Raw genomic sequence first — 19,326 nt, 5'->3', positions numbered from 1 at the left:
ATCCACTGCTCCCTTAACCTGTCGGGACGCAACCGTCTGGGACGACTCCTTTCCTAATGTGGATGTCCCTCTCAGATACCACAACAGGAGAAAAGGACTCTAAAAAGAGGAGGCACCTTGTGCTGCGTCCACTTGAAATGGATGTGTTTTGTGCACATAGGATAATTTCTTTGGCTCTACCCCAAATGGAGAGTTTCACTGTGACTTTTGACAACCTTTCAGCAAGGTCTCAAAGTCCAACAAAGTGGCTGTATGAAAAGCCATGGGAAGTTGAGCTCCAAGGACAGAGACCGCTTTTCAAGCTCATGTTGCTGCTTCTTGGTACATAGCTGCTCTGAACAAGCAAACTCTATAGAAAAGATGAAATTTGAGGATCTCTTGCTGGAAATTGGTGGCTTTGGCAGATTCCAGATTTTGATTTTGTTTATCCTTTGCCTCCCAAGAATCAACCTTCCCATGCATTTCCTGCTGCACAATTTTCTTGCTGCTACCCCCTCTCATCACTGTGCAATTCCACAACAAGAGGCATTTGTGAACCTCACCATGGAGGAAGTTCTACTCATCAGCATCCCCCGGGAGCCCGACGGCACTTTCAGGTCCTGTGAGATGTTCTCGCAGCCTCAGTTTCATCTGCTGCTCAATTCCTCTCTGCAACCAGAAAACAACTCCATCATCCAGCACTGCCAGCACGGATGGGTCTACGACCACTCGCAGTTCACCTCCACCATCGCCACCCAGGTAACGCCTGGCCTGTGATCTAGCCAAAAATGAAATTAGCTCAGTGTTTTGAGGAGCAGATGGAGAAGTGTTTGCTGGGTGCACAGAGTCAGAGGGGTATCTTTGCATTTTAACCAGTGGAAATTACTTGTTTAGATGGAGATGGGATGGGGAAGCTCTCTGAAGCTCAGAGTTAGAAGCCAACATTTATTATTATTATGAGCATCTTGCTTAGATTGATAGCTAGAAGCCAACATTTCTTGTTATAAGCATCTTAATTTCTCCAGGTGACTGAGAGATTGGAGGGGGTGGGGAGGAAGACACACATATAGGATATTCTCTGCTTGGGCAACATGGCATTTGCACAGCATTACACCCTATCAGGATTTCATATGAGCCCATGACTTGCTTCCTTGATTTTCCAAACGCTTTGTAACTTCTATTCCCTTGGCCAGCCCTCCTCACTGATCTCCGGCTTCCCCCTCTTCTCCCCAAGATTGTGCTGCCTCTCTTCTCGTACCACCAGTGTCTCTTGCTGTCAAGCCAAATGTGCTGCCCGAGGGCCTCCCGCTGAGATGCAGCATGCTGGCCAGCCATAACCTTGAGCCTGCCCAAGGTCCCAGCCCATCAAACATTAACCACCTGCCTTCTGAAATGCTTTGCTAAGGCTAACAGTGATACCTCTGGGTGTTTATGCTTTACTTTCCTTGAAAGGTGGCCCAAAGCACACGAGATCTTAGGGAAGGGGACGATTCGGTTCAGACAAAAGGGGCACGGTTGGGTCTGAAATGATAGCAGCTGACTGCCTCAGTGAGAGCAGCGATGAGTCTTAACCTAGAGCTGGTGCCTCCTCCCCAGCACCCAACAACCCCTGGTTTTGGCAGGCACGGAGGTGAGGGTCAGATGTGCACCAGGTCTGTACCTGATTTCTGCACTGTTTCAGGGAGAAAGGTGTAAAGCAACCTTGGGGGAAAAGGCAGGGGAGGTGCTCTGCAGCGCGGACGCTGAGCATGGAGCCTCGTGATGCTGCACCCACGGTGCAGTGGCCTCGGGACGTGTTCAAGGGGCCAGGGCTTTCTCCAGAGTCTTTTGCTCTTGCAGCAAGAAAGGTTGCTCAAGGTCTGGCTGGCCTTGTCAGAGAGGCTGCAAGGCTGGGTTGATGATTAAATTAAGTTTTGCCAAGTTTGCACATATAGAAAATTAACTTTGCAGCTTGGGCACAGCATTCTGTAATGATTAGTGACATTTGCACCTCCACGAAAGTAAAATGATGCTCATTAACTTAATTAGGAAGAATGTCTAGACCAACTTCTCAGTAAGAAATTAGTAAGTTAGCATCAGGAGCAAGTATTTGGTCTGATTCCCCCTCTGCCCTCCTTCCTCCTGCATGGACAATGTCAAAGGAAACTGGTCAGGGCAACAGTAACTGGATATCGGCCTTTCAATACTTAAATGGGGCTTATCAGAAAGATGGGGACAGACTTTTTAGCAGAGCCAGTAGCAATAGGACAAGGGGTAATGGTTTTGAACTACAAGAGGGTAGATTCAGACTAGATATAAGGAAGAAATTTTTTACAATGAGGGTGGTGAAACACGGGAATGGGTTGCCCAGAGAGGTGGCAGATGCCCCATCCCTAGAAGCATTCAAGGTCAGGTTGGACGGAGCTCTGAGCAAACTGATCTAGTTGAAGACGTCCCTGCCCATTGCAGGGGGGATGGACTAGATGACCTTTAAAGGTCGCTTCCATCCCAAACCATTCTATGATTCTATGATCAACACAACATTCCCTAATGAAGGTTGAGGCACATCTTAAGCTCACTGCAGTGCGGCACCCTGCAAACGCCCATCTCACCAGGGCAATCCCAGGAGCATGACAGACAGAGCCAGGGGAGACATGCACCTGAGCAGGTTGAGAGCGGCTATCACAGGGGTCAGGAGAGGAAAAAGGGGATCTCTCCATGATGAGTGGTACCCAGGAAAGCTTTCTGATGCCAACAAGTGTCCACAGAGAGGCTGTCACAGTGGAGACAGATAACTGGGAGGTCTCTGAGTTTTACAAGATGCAGCTTTACATTTTTCAGGACTCCGGCACTGTCCTACGTGCAGTTTAGTGCAGGATTCTACCCCTCAATCAGATTAGGCCGATATAAATTGCAAGACACAATGGTCGACCACCGGAGGGAAGGGTTGTGAAAAGCCAACTGGGCACTAAGTGTCATTTTGGCCTTGTGTTTCAGTGGGACCTCGTGTGCGAGCAGCGCGGACTGAACCAGGCGACTGCAACCTTCTTCTTCATTGGCGTTACAATCGGGGCTGTGGTATTCGGATACCTTTCAGACAGGTTTGACCCCTTTCAGGCTGTTCCTCCAGGGCTTCGGTTTCGTGACAAGAACTTCACAAACCTGTGACCTGAAAAAGGCAATCAGAGGGGCAGAGAAAGGAGAAAACACAATCGTAAAGGGAGAATCCGGCCTCTTACATAAAAATTGGATTGAAGTCATACTGGGAAGCAATGCAGGGGCTAAATGCTCCATGGATCAGCCAGTCAGCAGCCCACCAGAGAAGCAGCTCTGGCCTTGGTTAGGAGTAAGATGCACTGCAGCAATGACCACAACGCTGTTGTCAGCATTGCTGCAGGAACAGTAAAAACTGAAAAAATCCACTGTCTGTTAGACCTATTTCAGAAAAGACAACTGTCTAAAAAAGGAGAAAGCTGGCTAAAACAAAACCAAAAGAAGAGTTAACTAACTCCTTACAAGCTATATGGAAATTGGTTAAGGATACCCAAGTGAGGGCTCAGAGCAAATGCATGCCATAGCTGAAAAAAAAAAAAAGTCTCCAGAAAGCAAAAACTGACTGTCATTACTAGAGAAGCAGATTAAAGGAGGTTATCAGAAGCAGAGAGGCATTCCTCAAGGAAGAGCTGAGGCAATGGGGAAAACAGGAACAAATCTGCTCTCTCTGGTTAAATGTTAGAATGTGATAATGTAAACCTGAAAAAAATCTGAGTAATAACCTAGAAAGGGCATCGATTAAGAAATTAAATATTTTTGCAAACAGCAGAACCAGGAAACCTACCAGAGAATACATAGTGTGGGCATGCAATCAGGATGTGCTATTCACTGTAAGCTATTCATTATTTAATGTCTGAGTTTCCTGCACAGGAAACTGCTTCCCAATTTCCCTCCTCTGGGAGCAAACAAGCGTTAGTGTACGGCAGGCTACAAAATCACTGCATAGCAGAGGGGAACCAGCTTCACAGTATGAAGCACCCAGAGACTTAGTGCTGAAGATGGGAATTTTTACATCCATATCTTTGCATATGAGTATATCGGTATACTTTTACAAGGATCCAAGACACCTGGCTGATCCTCAAACTGTGTGTCTTGGCTTTGTATCTAAAATGGTTTTATAGCACGGTTGGAGGGAAAGAAATTCAGAATCACAAAAAGGAGCAGGACAAAATAAGGCAGAAGAGAAGGCCTCTGCTAGAGCAAAACGAAAAATAATTTGTTTTTCAGATGGATTGTGAGGGGGAAGAGCCAGTAGAAGATCAAGGCGTAAAAGGAGGATCTGGAAATAAAAAGGCTGTAGTGTGAGACATGCATGAGTTTGTGCTCACAGTGGGAGAACGTGTGAATGCCAATAAACTGCCAGGAGCAGGGAGTTGTCATCCCAGAGCCCTTCAGGACCTTTAGGATGAAAAAGCTGGAACATGGTTGGCATGGTGTGACCTCCACAGCAGAGGGCTGGGAAGGTATCATGTATCAATTCAGTTTTAAACTGGTTTCCAAAAAAGATCTCGGGAACTACATTCCAGGCAGCCTGACGTCTATCTGTACCAGGCAAATTAGTAGAAACTGTTCTGAAAGATTGAGTCAGTGACCGCATGGGTGGATACGACATACTAGTGAAGAATCAGCGGGGTTTTTGCAAAAGGTTCATGCCTTACAAACATATTGGATTTCTTTGAATGCAGTAACAGGCATGTGAACAGGGGAGATAGATACCATCTACACGTATTTCAAGAATTTTCCTTACCAAAGGCTCCTAAAGAAGCTGAACTGCCCTAGGATAAGAAGGAAGGTCTCTGCATGACTAAATAATTAATTAAAAGCCAGGAAGGAGAGGGGAGATGTAAGTGTTCAGTTGTGACGATGGAGGGAGACCTGTGGGGGCCTGTGCTTGGATTTGTGTGCTTTTCAGCACATTTATAAACTCTCTGGAAAAGGAGCGAGCGGGGAGGTGATGCTGAGTGACCAGGCTGGTAGAGATGAGATCTGAGTGTGGAGAACTGCAGAAGGAGCTTAAAGAGCTCTGTGACTGGATGGGAGCATCAGAAGGCAAAATTTCAGGGTAGATTAATCTAAAATAAAGATAGAAACAATTCTAACTTTTCATTTAAAATTGAGGCCTCTGAGCTGGCCATAGCTGCTCAGGAGCAAGACTTTGGGGTTATGACAGACAGCTCTAGGCAAACATCCACTCAGCAACGAGTAGTGGCTGGGGAAGCAAATGGAAAATTAAGAATCATTAGGAAAGGAATATAAAAGTAAAGAGAATATCACTATGCAATAACATGTAAATGCATGGTGGCCCCACATCTTGAATACTGTGTGCAGCTTTGATTTGCCTTCACCCTCCTTCCCCATCTCAAAAGGATACAGAAGAAAGGGAGAAAATTTGGAGAAGCTAACAAAGACGACCAAGTTATGGCTTGACTTCCAATTAGCCAGACCAGGGCCCTTCAGTCTGCCAAAGCGGCAGCTAACGAGGGTTTGACAGCCAGCTGTGCCCTCGTGAGCAGCCTGGAGCAGAGCTGACTGTGCACTGCCCAGCTGAGCTACCTGGCCACAGGGCCCGTGGGTCACGTCAGGAAAGGCTTGCAGCCCATGTAATTGCAGTGGGGGCAGCGCATCCAGTAAATTTGCAGTAAATTTGGCAGATCTGTTAAACCTCAGGTGTCATGCCCCCCATCTCCCCTAGGATCCCATAAAAGCTGACATCCCATTAGCAACCTCCCTTTTCTCTAACAGAGAAGAGGTCCCACTTCTTTGTGCTAACAGTAATGCAGAGATTTCATCTCTAGTGCTCCTGGGTGAAAACCATCTGGTTCTGGCATTTTGCTACAGTTCAGGTTCATTTTATTCTAAGCCTCTACAGACATTTGGATTTAAGAACACCTCTGCTGACAAATTTTACCCTGGTAAACCCTCAAACAACCTTCCCTGTGAACATACATATGCAAAAAAATATATATTGTTTCTGTTATTGTCTGCTCTTTTTCCAAACACTCCTTTTGTACCTTGTCCTTGTACTGAATTGGTTGTATGATGCTTTGGCAGACTTCCAGATTGGGATATTTATGAAAATGGCTTTTTTATAAATTTTTATGCTTGTGCATTTTGCTCCTTTTATTGTGTATTCTACATTTAATGTTTCAGAGGTTGTGCTTTCCTACCTCTCCCTTTGAAGACAATTTTAACAGCATTATTTCTAGCAGCCTCCCTGTAGCCTGCAGTTCAATCCTGCCAGCTTGCCTCTGGTTTCCCAAGCAGGTGGCATGCATTTGCTGAGAGAGTCTAGTAATGGGTCCATAAATAGCTGCTTTGCACCCTGCAGGGAGTCTTATGGTTTTATATCCTTCTTACTGTATTTTCAAGAAAAACCTTCATTTAAAAAAATGTATCTTCTCTCTTAGGCAGTTACCCTATTGGAAACCGGATCCAGCTCTTGTGTGTTTCTGGGTGTTTGCTGCTCCGACCCAGGGACATTAGATGACTTTTGCAAACTGGCTCTGCTTAAATTTCAAAGCAGATCCAGCAAACTGCCTGGCCCTCAGCCACAAGTTGTGTCTTCTCCAGTGAATTCATTAACTAGCTGCTGCATGAAGTCATTTATGATCATTTTTGGGAATGTTATTGTGGCATTATGTCCCAGCACATCACTTTTTTCCCTGGAGCAATCATTCTTGCCACCATCCTTCTCAGGTGGTCACTAAGAGAGCCTTAATGCCAGAATCAGACCAGGATTTCAGCCCGTATAGACTGAACATTACCTGTTGACAGGGTTAATTTACTACTCCAGTTTGAACCTAAGGTTTCACCATGTGCAGTGCTGATGTTCATCAGAAGACTGATGCCTTGTGCTCCATTTTGATTTTTAAATTTTCATAGGTTGTGTAGAAATACATACACACATATTTCTCCATGTGTGCATGTGTACATGTGCATTTGTGTGTATTTGATTTTCTGTATTTCTCCACACAGGACTCTGCACCAGGGGTAAGATGGTCCTACAACTTCCAAAACCCTTGGGGAACGACCTCCTAGCAGATTCCTCACAGACCTCTTAGGACACCAGGGCTATTTGCACATGTGGGCTGACAATTGAATTCCTTTTATTTTCCTTTGGGATTTGTTTTCCTTCCAAGGCTCGGGGTGAAAGTGTAATGGTTCTCTCTCCTCCTCAAGAGCGGTGGTGGTGGCTGGTCCTGAGTGAGCCACGGGAGGAGGACACGCTGAGGCAGGCATGAGGACAGCCATTGGAAGGAGCAGGGTGTGCCAGCAGCATGGGATTTCAAGCTGACATCGCTGCTTTTGATGATAGTGTTGAACAGGGAAGCCCGGTATATTGTTTTGATCGGTGCTGCTCCTTCCATTGGAGAGCCTCGTGCCCGATGCTCACAGGGCAGGCTGGCCCTCCGAATGGGATTGCACCACTGTGGCACCGGCTATATCCAGAGCTGTTTCCTCCTCTCTGGGGCGTTGCATCTTGCACTTTTTGCAGAGCAGGCAATATTTTCATTTTCCTTCTCGAGTCTGTGGTTCGCCCCATTTCAAACCCTACTCCCGGGACAGGCTTCCAGCCGCTGTAACCCAGCTTGTGCTCATGGCAGGTTCGGACGGAAAGCCATGCTCCTGCTGTCGCTTGTGTGCTCTGTCGTATTTGGGATGCTAAGTGCCGCCTCCATCTCCTACAGCATGCTGGCCATCACACGGACCCTCACCGGGGTGGCCCTGAGCGGCGTCTCCCTTATTGTATTGCCTTTGGGTAAGCATGTGGGGGTTTGTGGGTGCCCGGTTGTACAGGGGGACTTCTGACAGGCAGTCGGTAGGTAGGGACTTGTCTACCAGAAAGGGCAGAGCTAGTAGGAACAGGAGTTTGGAAATCGTTATGTGTGCAGTTTTGCTACAGGCAGCCAAAAGAACATCCCTCTCGGGAGGATCCAAGAATTACAATTTTCTGTTAGTCTAATTAATGCTTTAACAGTCTACTCAAAATATAACAACCACTTATTAGTACTTCCGTTGCAACATTAACACTTGCAATCCACACTACCCAACTCCTGCTAAGGATCATCAGTAGTACAATAAAAGTCACAGACAAAAGTATCTGCCCCTTTCCTCTGATACTGAGTTCTCAGCCTGCAAACACACTGTTAGCACAATTCAGCAGCGTTGCCGCGTCCTCAGCAGGAGGAGCACGGCGTGTCATTCGCGGGGTGTTTCTACCTCCTCAGTCTTGAGTGTGCTCACAGTTTTCATAAGTTCCCAAACTGTATTTTTAGAAAGAGTGGGGGGAAAGAACCACAAAAAAACCATACAGAGCTAGGCAAAACTGAAGCTGAAGAATTTAGGTAATTATATAATAACAACAAGCTCCAAACTTCAGGGTACCCAACAGAGCAGTAGATGATTTTGTAGATACCGTTGGGATGTACTAGGCAAGACTCATTGTACCCAAGAGCAAGTTACAGGTGCAGCAAAAATGTCCAGGATTTTTGCAGATACAGCCAAAATCAAGCTAAAATGGCTTCAGTACTGGAAAAGTCCACACAAGATCTGACAAATCCCAAGGCCATCTATGGTTTTTTATTGTTATAAAATTGATGCCTGCTTGGCAAAGTGGAGCTTGGGAGGGACATTTCTGATTGATTGTTAGAGGTTGTAGCAAGATGTCCAGATCTGGAGGAAAATTGGCTTTTAGTTCACACACACAAACAAGGAGACCACCATCGGTTCTGGCTTTACATGTGCAGTAGTATCTACTTGGGGTAGATTCCACATGAACGACAATTCATCTTAACATACTTCTTTCATCTGGAATAATGAGTGGGCAGAGAAATGGGAAACTGTGCAGGCAAGATGGTTAAGGGAAAAAAAAATACCTGTTTGATGAAGACGACCATCTGAATGCTATTGAATGGGATAAAAAAAAGTATCACCTAAGGTGTTTTTAGCACTGTTCCTTACTATATGTCCAGTATTTCTTCTTTTAAGGCTTTATTTTAGTTGCTTACAGCTTTGCAAGAGGTTAAGCATTGTGGATGAACATTTTAAATGTGCCAGATGTTGGCCAAACAGTGGAGCTCTCCTGGAGGAGAAGACCAGGGACGTTACCTTGCTTTGCCCTTGTTAAAAAGCCCTGCAGACCCCTTCCTGGAGAAGTCCTGTGTGTCCCAGCTGAACGCTGCCTCCCTCTTGCAGGGATGGAGTGGGTGGACGTACAGCACCGCACCTTCTCCGGGATCCTGACTAGCATCTTCTGGAGCATCGGGAACATGCTGCTGGCCATGGTAGCGTACTTGGTGCGGGAATGGCACTGGCTATTAGTAGCCGTAACAGGACCTTGTCTTCTGAGCATTGTCTGCCTGTGGTGAGTGCAGTGACCTGCAGCCGGACGGCTGGTGGGGATAGGAGCGGGCTGTGATTTGCCTCTGCTGCTCTGTGAGCGTGGCAAACGTTGCAATGCTGATCCTAGGACTGGCTCCAGCAACGCAAATGTTGGGATACATGTGGACCCACCCTCTCCATGATAGCTGATTTTTTTTTTTTTTCTCTTATGTTAATGCCTTTTATGGAGATTAGTTCTCCAACAAATTACACTGTAGTCTGATCAAAATTCAGCACCCAAGAGGTCAGTGATTAATCAGGATAATTAAAAGTCCCTGAAGTATGGAATCAAAATCTAATTTAGCACACTCTGTAGATATTGTTGACACAATGTCAGAACTCATTTGAGACATTAGACAACCAAAAGACATAATATTATACTCTGGAGATGGTGGCAATGAGTGCAGAATGCCATCTTTCACTCTTTGTATTTCCCAAGGTGCATTGGGTTACAAGCTTATGGGAAGGAGTTGAAAACTTTCCAGAAGACCAGTTCTGCAAATGTTTTTGCTCTACACATCCTTTTCAGCTACTGCTTGAATAGTGACTGCAGTTGTTTGTTAGGTTTTTTGTAACTTGATTTAGGGCACATTAATCACCAACAGCTTACAGGGAACTGGTCTCAGACTGCTCCAGTGGGAGACTCCAGCGAGAGATTTTTGACAACTGTGGGACCTTAGTAGATCTCGTACCCACATACTTCTTCAAGGTTGTAAATCTTCCCACTGACTGCAGAGGATGCTCAGCTGAAAGCCTCCAGCAAATCCTGTTTTCTGCTTCTCTCAGGGGACAGATTTGGTAGGTGTTGGCTGCTCTAGGAGAAAGTAGCCACTGTGGGGTATTTCCAATGTCTTCTGGACCCTGACCGCTATGCGGACCCACAAAACACCATATACCCTCTAGGCCAGATGGGCTGCACTGTGGCCTGGGAAGCTCCCAGCCAAACAGGGCCATGTAGCCATGAATTGCAACCAGATGCAAGATCAGAGAGAAGTCCAACAAGAGGGAGTTGCAGATGCTAGTTTATGACAAGTGCTGGATCTTTTGCGGACCGCTCAGAGTTGCTAATTAGCTCTAGAGCAGTGCGGCATCCCTTGTCGCTCAACGACTAGCATGGATACTTCACTGGGGGCTGCAGCCACAATGATTTAGACCCGTTGTCTGTCTTGTGCAGAAGGCTTTGATTATTGTGAAAAACAAATAATTTTAGCAATTAACAAAGTAAGCATAGAGTGCACTAAATCCTTTCTACATAGTAATTTTTAATATCATACAATTTCAAAGTTTAGAGTCCCAGAAAGGATGAACCTGTAAATATAAACTCTCTGCAGCCAATTTTAATTGATAAGAGCTTGAAACTTCAACCAGCTCAGAAAATTCAAGCTTTGATCAAAGATCATATGATAAAAATTTTGGCTAGACATACTTCAATTAGCAGACTGTACTCCTCTAAGGGTAGAACAGCATGTACGTGTAACAAAGGTGTCCCATTACACCTATTTTCATGCACCACAGTTACTATTTTTAGTGGAGGCTGAAGTCTCATAGAGAAGACTCTCTTTGGCCAGGGCCATGTATGTGGGGTGGAAAACATGGCACACCAACAGGAACACTGTCTTCTCTCCTCGCACCAGGTGGGTCCCAGAGTCTGCCCGGTGGCTCATAGCCAATGGCAAAGTGAAACAAGCTCACAGGCATCTGCTTAGATGCGCAAGAATGAACGGAAGGAAAGACTTCGCTTTCTCACCAGAGGTGAGAAACTGAAGATCTGGATGCATGTTCTTCCTCTCCCATTTTCTCTCTCTCTATTTTACTTCTATTTGATACCCGAAGCAATGCTCAGCCTGCAGTGTGATCTGTGGGGCACAGGGTGCCATGCTCCATTTTACTCTAGAAAGCAGCTACATCCACTCCTAAAGATAAAGCAGCAGCTCAGCTCCCATGAGGCCAGAAATCCCCTTCATTAGGTGGAGTGTCTTTGCATCCGTTATTGCTATGACAAGAAGCCTCAATGCACTGGACTAAATATGGAGCAAGTGAGAAGCATGGCCTGAAAAAATAAGGCAGAGGCATCACTCCCATAACGGAGAGGAGAGTGTGGAGGTGCATGAGCAATTTGTGCAGCTTAGTGTTTGCCTTCTTCGTTGCCATAGTGTTTGCCAAGTGTTGGTAAAGTGCTAGCACAAAGCAGACACACATTAATAGCATGTAGTTAGCATATTGCACTTGAGATACTGCATGCAGTGTCATCTGAAAACGTAAAGGCTAGTCTGCCTCAGGCTGCATCTCATGTACCTGTGAAATTGGAAGACTGTCAGCCGTAGTGCCCCAGTGGTGAATGTGGGTGTAAAGGACATTTGGCATAGTAAACTTTTTCCCCTGGCTAAAGCTCTGCTCTCAAGTCAGTCACAGCTCTGCCAGCAGTTTTAAAGGAATGTGACAAGGGTGAGGCGTTGGGCAAAGTAGGCATGTGCTCACTGGTTTGAACCCATTTTTGCTTGACCCCAGAGGTGTAAAGGATGGAGCAAAGATGCTCAGCTGGATGACTGACCAAATAAAGGGGAAGGAGAACCCTAAAAAATAGCCACCTATTTTCAACTCCAAAGCTGAAGGTATGAGGCTGAGCTGGAGATCTTCATCTCATGCTGAGTTCTATCTTAAAAATGTATTTTTGCACGCAGACTCACAAATGTTGAGACCTTGGTCTGTGACGCTTACTTAAGGACATGCTGGTGGCTCCAGGGGATGGTGATAAGCTCAAGTGACGTCCCAGCTCTAGGGAGGACTCAAGGGCCAGGCAGAAGCTGGTCTCTCCCTTTGGAGAGACACCAGAGCATAGTCAGCGCTCACAACAACCCTTCACAGCCAGGCTTGGATGGCTGCACCTCTGTCACTGCTGACTAATTTGATACACATGATTTCTCAAGAGCAACAAAGTTCTGCTATGAAATCCAGTGGGTACAGAAGTTTGTGGTTCATTAAATATCAATCTTTCCATTAATATCCATTGGTTTTCCTCTTACCAACAGAGGAAAATGGGAAACCCCTGGCGCCAGCATAGGAGCCTTGTGCTTTGCTGTCACGGTCCAGCTGCAACTCTGTGCACACCCAGTGCTCCTGCAACCACACCGCTGTCTTATCCTGGCCAGCATGCCAATTTTTAAAAGCAGTTTCTTAATATCTGTTGAAGAGGTGATTAGCCCTTTTGATTTACAACAGAAACATGTTGTTTAATCATGTGACAAATTATGAATTTACTGGTTATGGCAGACAGGTGTTGAGTGTGACTCTTCCTTGCCTTTAATCAAGCCAGTGGCTCTGACTAAATATGTAAAAATAACAAGTTGTAACCTCTTTCATTCAGCCTTGGCTGATGACTCGGTATTTCAGAGTGCAGTGTTTCACCAGGAAGGGCATGGGCTTGCACCCTCATACCATTCTTAGGGTTAGGAAATGTAGCTGGGGCTTCCCCAATATCACAGCCTTGCACCAAGTCACACCATACTGTGATCACTGGATCAAGAAAGATTTGCAGTTGCGACACCTTGCCGGATTCATGAGGTTTATAAGGACATACTTGTTTTTTCTTGTCCGTATCTAAACATGCAGGCAATACATAACTGCCTGATTCTAGTTTGCTTAATTGACTTGACCGTGCATCAGTGTGTTTTGATGGCTTATTAAGGCAACAACTGATTTTCCTTAGTTCAGAGGACTGAACTTTGAAAGACGTATAATCTCCGGATAATTGCACAGCACGTTACTGACGTACTCTCAGGTTTAATAACATTGTCTTATAGAACTGACTAAGGAATTTCCCAGTGTGAAATTCTTTTTTCAGTATGAAAAGATTTGTCACTCATCCAAAACCTGCAAAGAATAGTATTCAACTAGAAATAAAATCTTAGCTCTTCCGTAGTGAAACAGGCTGTTACTTACAGCTATCCTCTTCCCTTTCCTAACACTTTCTTTTGTTTTGTACAATTCCTTTAACCAGAGAGCTCTTTGGGCTGGGATTTCTCATGCAGGAGTTGGACTCGATGATCCTTGTGGGTCCCTTCCAACTCAGGACATTCTATGATTCTATGATTTTATTAGATATTTCCACAAGGCCCCAGCCCCCATAACTGTTCAGCACTATCTTAATTGTAGGTGATGCTGTAGGCCTGCAGATTCCCTCACCCCCCTCCCTCCCAGCCACCACTGAATTATATGCAATTTAAGTTTCTTGGGGTTCTCGCTGTTCTAAGTCTCCTAGTTGTCCTTCCACATGCCAAGAAATTTGGCTAACAATACATGCTGGAAGATGTTTTCCATGTTAATGTCTTACGTTACCCATTTTAATAGCAAATCATGCAACTTAAAGAGAGGACAGACTGCCATCAGGGTAACTTGAATCTAATATTGAAATTCTCAGCATTGCAGAAGTAGTTTGTTACCAGTGCTATGATTCATTCTATGCATTTGGATAAAAAGACTTACTATTTGTCTGTGAAAAAGGAAAAAAATTTAAAAAGTGAAAGTTTAAAAAATTAACTTACTTGCCATACTGCAGTATTAAACAAAGTTACCAGATCCAGCGATGGGTGTACAGAAATAAAAGAAAAACATGGGTTCAACCAACCACTAGATAATGTGGGAAAGGATCATCGAGGTGCTAAACAGACAGACAGACACCCTGTCTGGTTCAGGAAGTCCCTGAACGGCTGCAGGCAGTGACATCTCCAGGGGAATCTCTCTATATGCTTGCCCAGCTCTTCTGTAGGCTCCACTGCAGGATGCTGTTGGAGACAAGGCACTGGAGAAGATGATCCTCTGGTCCAAGATGCTGCAGGCCTTCTTCATCCATCTAAGTTCTAGGTTCCCTGTGTGGCTCTGTAGCTGGGATTAAGCATTTATGCAAAAGCTTTGGCTGAGGGTTTGCTTTCTCTGAAGGGGATATTGATTTGAGAATACATGTAACTGGTTAACCGGACTCGCTCCTCAAGGCTTCCTGTGATTCATAACCTAATCAATTTTAACTGTCCTACCCTGCATTTGCTGATGATTTTTGGACATGGTGAAGCAAGAGGAATTCATCTCTCCCAACATTAGGTGTCCACACCATCACTGTCTGCAGTCTCCTTTACAGTCTGCATGAATAGCCGATGGAGGCTGGCACACGATTTGTCTGACCAAATGCGGTTGTTTGCTCTAGGATAAAATTACTCCATCACTTCCACTGGAGATCTCCATTAACTAGACAGTGAGCCTATGGCAACTAGTTTAGGTATAGCTGCATTGCAGTCCTGTAGTTGTGTGAATCTCTTGCACCTCAGTCAGTGAGTAGAACTTACCAGCTCTCCTCGTACACCTACCCCTTAATCAATTGCTAAAAGACTTTGTGAACAAGCACTCTCTTCTTCCTTAAGGGCAGGGCTTACTTTTCAGTGCCTGTCTCTTTTATGTATTCCATATTTATATAAACAGATGTATAAATGATCACACTTTATATAAATGCACTCATGAGAATAAAGCATGCAGCTCACTATTAGCTCCTGCCTGAGACCTGACACAACGGCAGGCAACCACATGGGGAAGAGGGTGAAACTGGCCAACGCTGACTTGCTAACACCATAATCTGCCATTTTTCTGCAACTCTTTCTGCCACATGGGGTATGTAGGTAAGAGGAAAGAAGGGGCCACGGGAAGATAAAGAGGTTTAAACTGGTAGGCAATCTGTAAAGTTTTAGGAAGACATGCTCTGACAACGTATGCCCAGAGAATTGTTCTGCAATGGGAATGTATGGAAAATCCAAGGTGGAGCTGGAACTGGGAAGAGCAAAGGCTCCAGCCTGTCTAGGGTTTCATGTCTGGATCCTAAAAGTACAGCAGCTGAGCTATTTCCTTCTTTCCACCTCTACCAGGACCTCAGAAGGATGGCAACAGACAAAAAGCCAGGAAGGAGTTACTCCTACATCAGCTTGTTCAGGACACCAGTCCTGCGGAAGATCTCTCTGTGTTCTGGGGCTGTGTGGTAAGCAGCGGCACTTCACACAGGGGATTTGTCCTGCAGTTCCCTGGATGGATTTCCCTAATCCCCATCTCCACACACTCCTTGCAGGTTTGGTGTTGCCTTCTCTTATTACGGCATGAGCATGAACCTAACCGGCTTTGGGCTCGACATGTATCTCTCCCAGTTTGTCTTTGGCGTCATTGAGATTCCAGCCAAGATGATCATGTATGTCCTGGTGAATCGAGTTGGACGACGAGAGAGTCAGGCATGGGCGCTCATCCTGACTGGACTATGCATAGGAGCCAACGTCATCGTTCCCAAGTGTGAGACACTCTTCTGCCATATGCAGTACTTGCTAAAGGGGAGGTTTCCATTCTGTGCAGTGCTAGAGAAGGAGAACCGTAGATCTTGTCCACAGGCAATTCTGTATAGAGATGTCATCCACTTAAAGGGCATCTGTGGGACAAGGTTGCTAATGTGGGCTAGCCCTAATATCTGGTGGCAACAGATGGTCTCCAGTCACTGTGAAGCAGCTAATAAGGGTCCAGTGATGGCAAGGTGGAGTGCCTATCTTTGTTACAGACGTTGTCCAATGGGAAATGCCAGGACCTATCCTTTCATCAGTTCAGCTCCCACTTGGGCTAAGTTACCAAACTTACTGATCCAGACTTTGCAGACAGCAGCTCCAGGGCTATGAAGCTGTTTTGTCTGTAGGAGCATTGAACCTTCTTCCTTCTTGTACCTGAGGCCACAGGAAGCTTCTTCCTAGAGACTGCTCGTTGACCATTGTCATAAATGTCTTTTCTTTCCTCCTAGCCTTCACCTCCTTGCGCTCTGTAGTAGCCATTATGGGCAAAGGTTTCTCAGAAGCTGCATTCACTACCGTCTTCTTGTACACCTCTGAGCTCTACCCCACCGTACTGAGGTAAGAGATGCCACTTGCCTGAGTGCACAGCCAGAGCCTTGGCGGGATGTCACCCTCAGGTCTTCAACATCAGCACAGCAGGACTGCAAGACCAATGCCTTGCCTCTAGAAGTAACAGGTTCTAGGGATTTCACATACTCACAAGAAAGGGGCAGAAAGCTACTCTTTTTTTACCTGGGTTATGTGTGGTTAGGTTATGTTGACAGGGAGATGTATCAAATAGGTGAGGAGTATTCTGTGTAGGAAGATTTTTTAACTCCATAAAGCATCTGTGGTTAGTAAAGTCTTAGTTCCCTACGATAATCTGCCAATAAGTGTTAAAAGACCCTGAAAATAATCACTTGAAATATCAAGTTTTATAACATACTACCACATGTTTGACAGTCTTCTGGACATCAGATGATATTAAAGCAGGGATTAACTAGCCTTTCAGGAGGAAAAAGAGAGGTTATTTGAAATATCTGGGTAACGGTGACATAAAACCAGATTTAGCACCAGCACAGTTTGGCATATATAGCTGAGACTGGTGGAGGGAATCACCTCACTCGTTTCTTTGTCAAAGTCTGAAAAAACCCTCATGGATGACAGCAGGCCTTGTGGCCCACCTCACCTCTGACCCCCCCTGCCCCAGGTACCCTTCTCTGCCATTTAGTCCTTTAACTTTCACTGGTCTGTTGCATGTGGGGAACGATGCATATTTAAACCAACGTGGGCACGCTGATCGGCCACTTCTCAGATTGGTTTCTATTTTTATGTGCTCAAAGACATTGACAGATACAGACAAAAATGTTGGTTCCTGCTGCAGTACTTATTCTGCCTATGCACAAATAGGTCCTGGGATCCTTGTTGTCAGCATGAAATGCCATCCATCCCCTGAAAATTAGTAAGGTCTCAGGTCTTATTTTTGGCCCGCTCTCTGAGCTCTCCTGGGTTTATAGCTACAGCAGGACCAAAGGTCCTCACAGGTATCTCTAGTGCATGCCACCTGCCTAGGCGTACCTGGGAGAAGGAGGGACTTAGGTTTGCCCTCAGCAGATCGGAGGACTTACTAGGGGATGGGTAGAAAATGTACTTGGGGTTTTAGACATTTAAAATGGAAACAACTTCAGAGCAGATATTTTTAGTGTGAAACTGCAGCTTCTTTCTCATAATAGACATAAATCTATTTCTCACAGCAGCTACGGCTGCTCTCTGGGAAATATTATCATTGTAAGAAGATACAAAGAAAGAAAAAAAACAACCTAGAAAAAACCTGGCAGAGGAAAAAGCTGGGAGGAAAAAAGCCTCAGCACTTAGAGAAAAATAGGGGGAAGTGGCAGAGGGTCTGCACTTTTTCCCAAGGTGTGATACGAAAGAAGTACCTGTCTCTTTCTCATGGTGGTCTGCACCACCACGGTGCCCTACCCTTCCAGGCAGAATGGGATGGGGTACACCTCCTTCGTGGCTCGCCTCGGCGGGGCTTTGGCCCCACTTGTGTTTCTGCTGGACGAGGTGTGGAAGCCTCTGCCCGAGGTGACGTACTGTGGTGTAGCGGTGTGCTGCGGCTCGGTGGCCTTCCTGCTCCCGGAGACGCTCAACGTGCGCCTGCCTGAGGGCATCGAGGACGTGGAGAAGGCAAAGTGAGTCAGCTCCATCCTGCCCTGCACTTGGAGCCTGCTGAGAGAGGCGGGAGACGTCCCTCTCTGCCGCCTGTAATTCCCCATCTGCGGGTGGCAGCGGATGAAGGGACAGCCCGGTGGGGATCGGGGCTGCCAGGCCTCCTGCTCTTCTGTCCATCAGCCCAAATGTACTTTCTTTTCTTCCAGAGCGAAAGGGCCACCACAAATCGGTGCTCCCGAGGGCATGCCGCTACAGGCTCTGCTGAAGTGAGGGACTCCGTGGGACAGCCACTATGTAGGACTGCAAAACCGAGCTATGCTCTGACCTGTCAATAAAAGAGCCTTTACTGTCCTCCTAGTCTCTCTCTGCAGGGAAGCGGGGCTGAGGACATTGGAGGAAGGAAGCGGATCACGAAACCAGCTGGAGGGAGCTAACGCACTCTGTAGGGTAACCCAGTCTGTAACCCACTCTGGCCAGGAGCGAGAATGCAGAGGTCTAACAGGGTATGGAAATAAAGGCACCCTGTGCTAAGCTCTTCCAGTCTTTGGCCTTGTTGGACTAGCAGCACCTTTCAGATCACCGCACAGCCTTCCAGAAACTACAATCCATTGGTTTACACACCACAAGAAACACAATGCAGCAATAAAAAATACTGAGCGTGAATCGTACAAAACCAAATCATCTCAAATAAATCTAACTGGAGGGTGGATAAACCTTGAACTGTAGCTACAAGTATTTCTTGAATTTGGAAGTGGGTGGTCTGGACATTTTTCACACTGAGGCTCAAAGCCAGCAAAAAGCACATGCAGGAATCTCACTGAGAATGGGACAACTGCAAGCATTTGTCCCACATGCACAAAGAAGAAAAAAAGCTTTTGCAGAGTATTTAAATCTACTGTGTATGTGATAAGTATCCTTTAAGCTAAAAAAAAAAAAAAACCAAAACAACAAAAAACACCCCAAAAAAACCTCACTACAGGAACTTTTGCATGGAATATTAAATAATTTGTTATCAGACTTCATTCTGCTTCCTGGTCTAACACATTGATCTTACATTTACAGAACGCCATTGCCTCTTGCACTTACTTCTGCAAACAACAGAGATGAGCCACCAAACTATCTATAAATTTGGAACCCTGACAAACAGTGCTTTCCTAAATTGGGAAGAGGGAATGGCCTCAGCAGCTGAGTCCCAGGCGCACCGTGATTCCCTGGGCTGTGAGGCATTTTAAGCTAAGCCAGGCACGGCCCTATGAGGATAACACAAACTGAGGATACAGGGGAAAGCGGGTGGAGAGATCCACCCAATCCCAGATCACAGAGCGCCTCCTAGTAGAAATAAGCTGCCTGGCAAAATATTTTACATCATCTTTTTGCTTTAAGGCAAGAAAAGGAAAGCAAACTCCTCAGAACC

The 19,326-nt window shown here is 45.8% G+C and overlaps 1 protein-coding gene across 1 annotated transcript; it reads left to right on the top strand.

Annotated features, from left to right (window-relative positions):
- Nucleotides 1-360: 360 nt before the first annotated feature.
- SLC22A7 (solute carrier family 22 member 7) lies at nt 361-18,182 on the top strand (the record flags this gene model as incomplete). Its single annotated transcript, XM_082305168.1, has 10 exons — nt 361-738; nt 2,956-3,059; nt 7,617-7,771; nt 9,208-9,376; nt 11,028-11,145; nt 15,300-15,409; nt 15,497-15,711; nt 16,205-16,313; nt 17,726-17,932; nt 18,119-18,182. 10 exons carry the CDS (start codon nt 361-363, stop codon nt 18,180-18,182), a joined length of 1,629 nt encoding a protein of 542 aa, XP_082161294.1.
- Between the last annotated feature and the right edge of the window lie 1,144 nt (nt 18,183-19,326).

This window comes from Platalea leucorodia (assembly GCF_965183815.1).
Source record: "Platalea leucorodia genome assembly, chromosome: 3".
In the NCBI taxonomy this organism is placed as follows: Eukaryota; Metazoa; Chordata; class Aves; order Pelecaniformes; family Threskiornithidae; genus Platalea; species Platalea leucorodia.
Note: the sequence above shows the minus strand (reverse complement) of the source record. Positions and strands in the feature narration are given on the sequence as shown.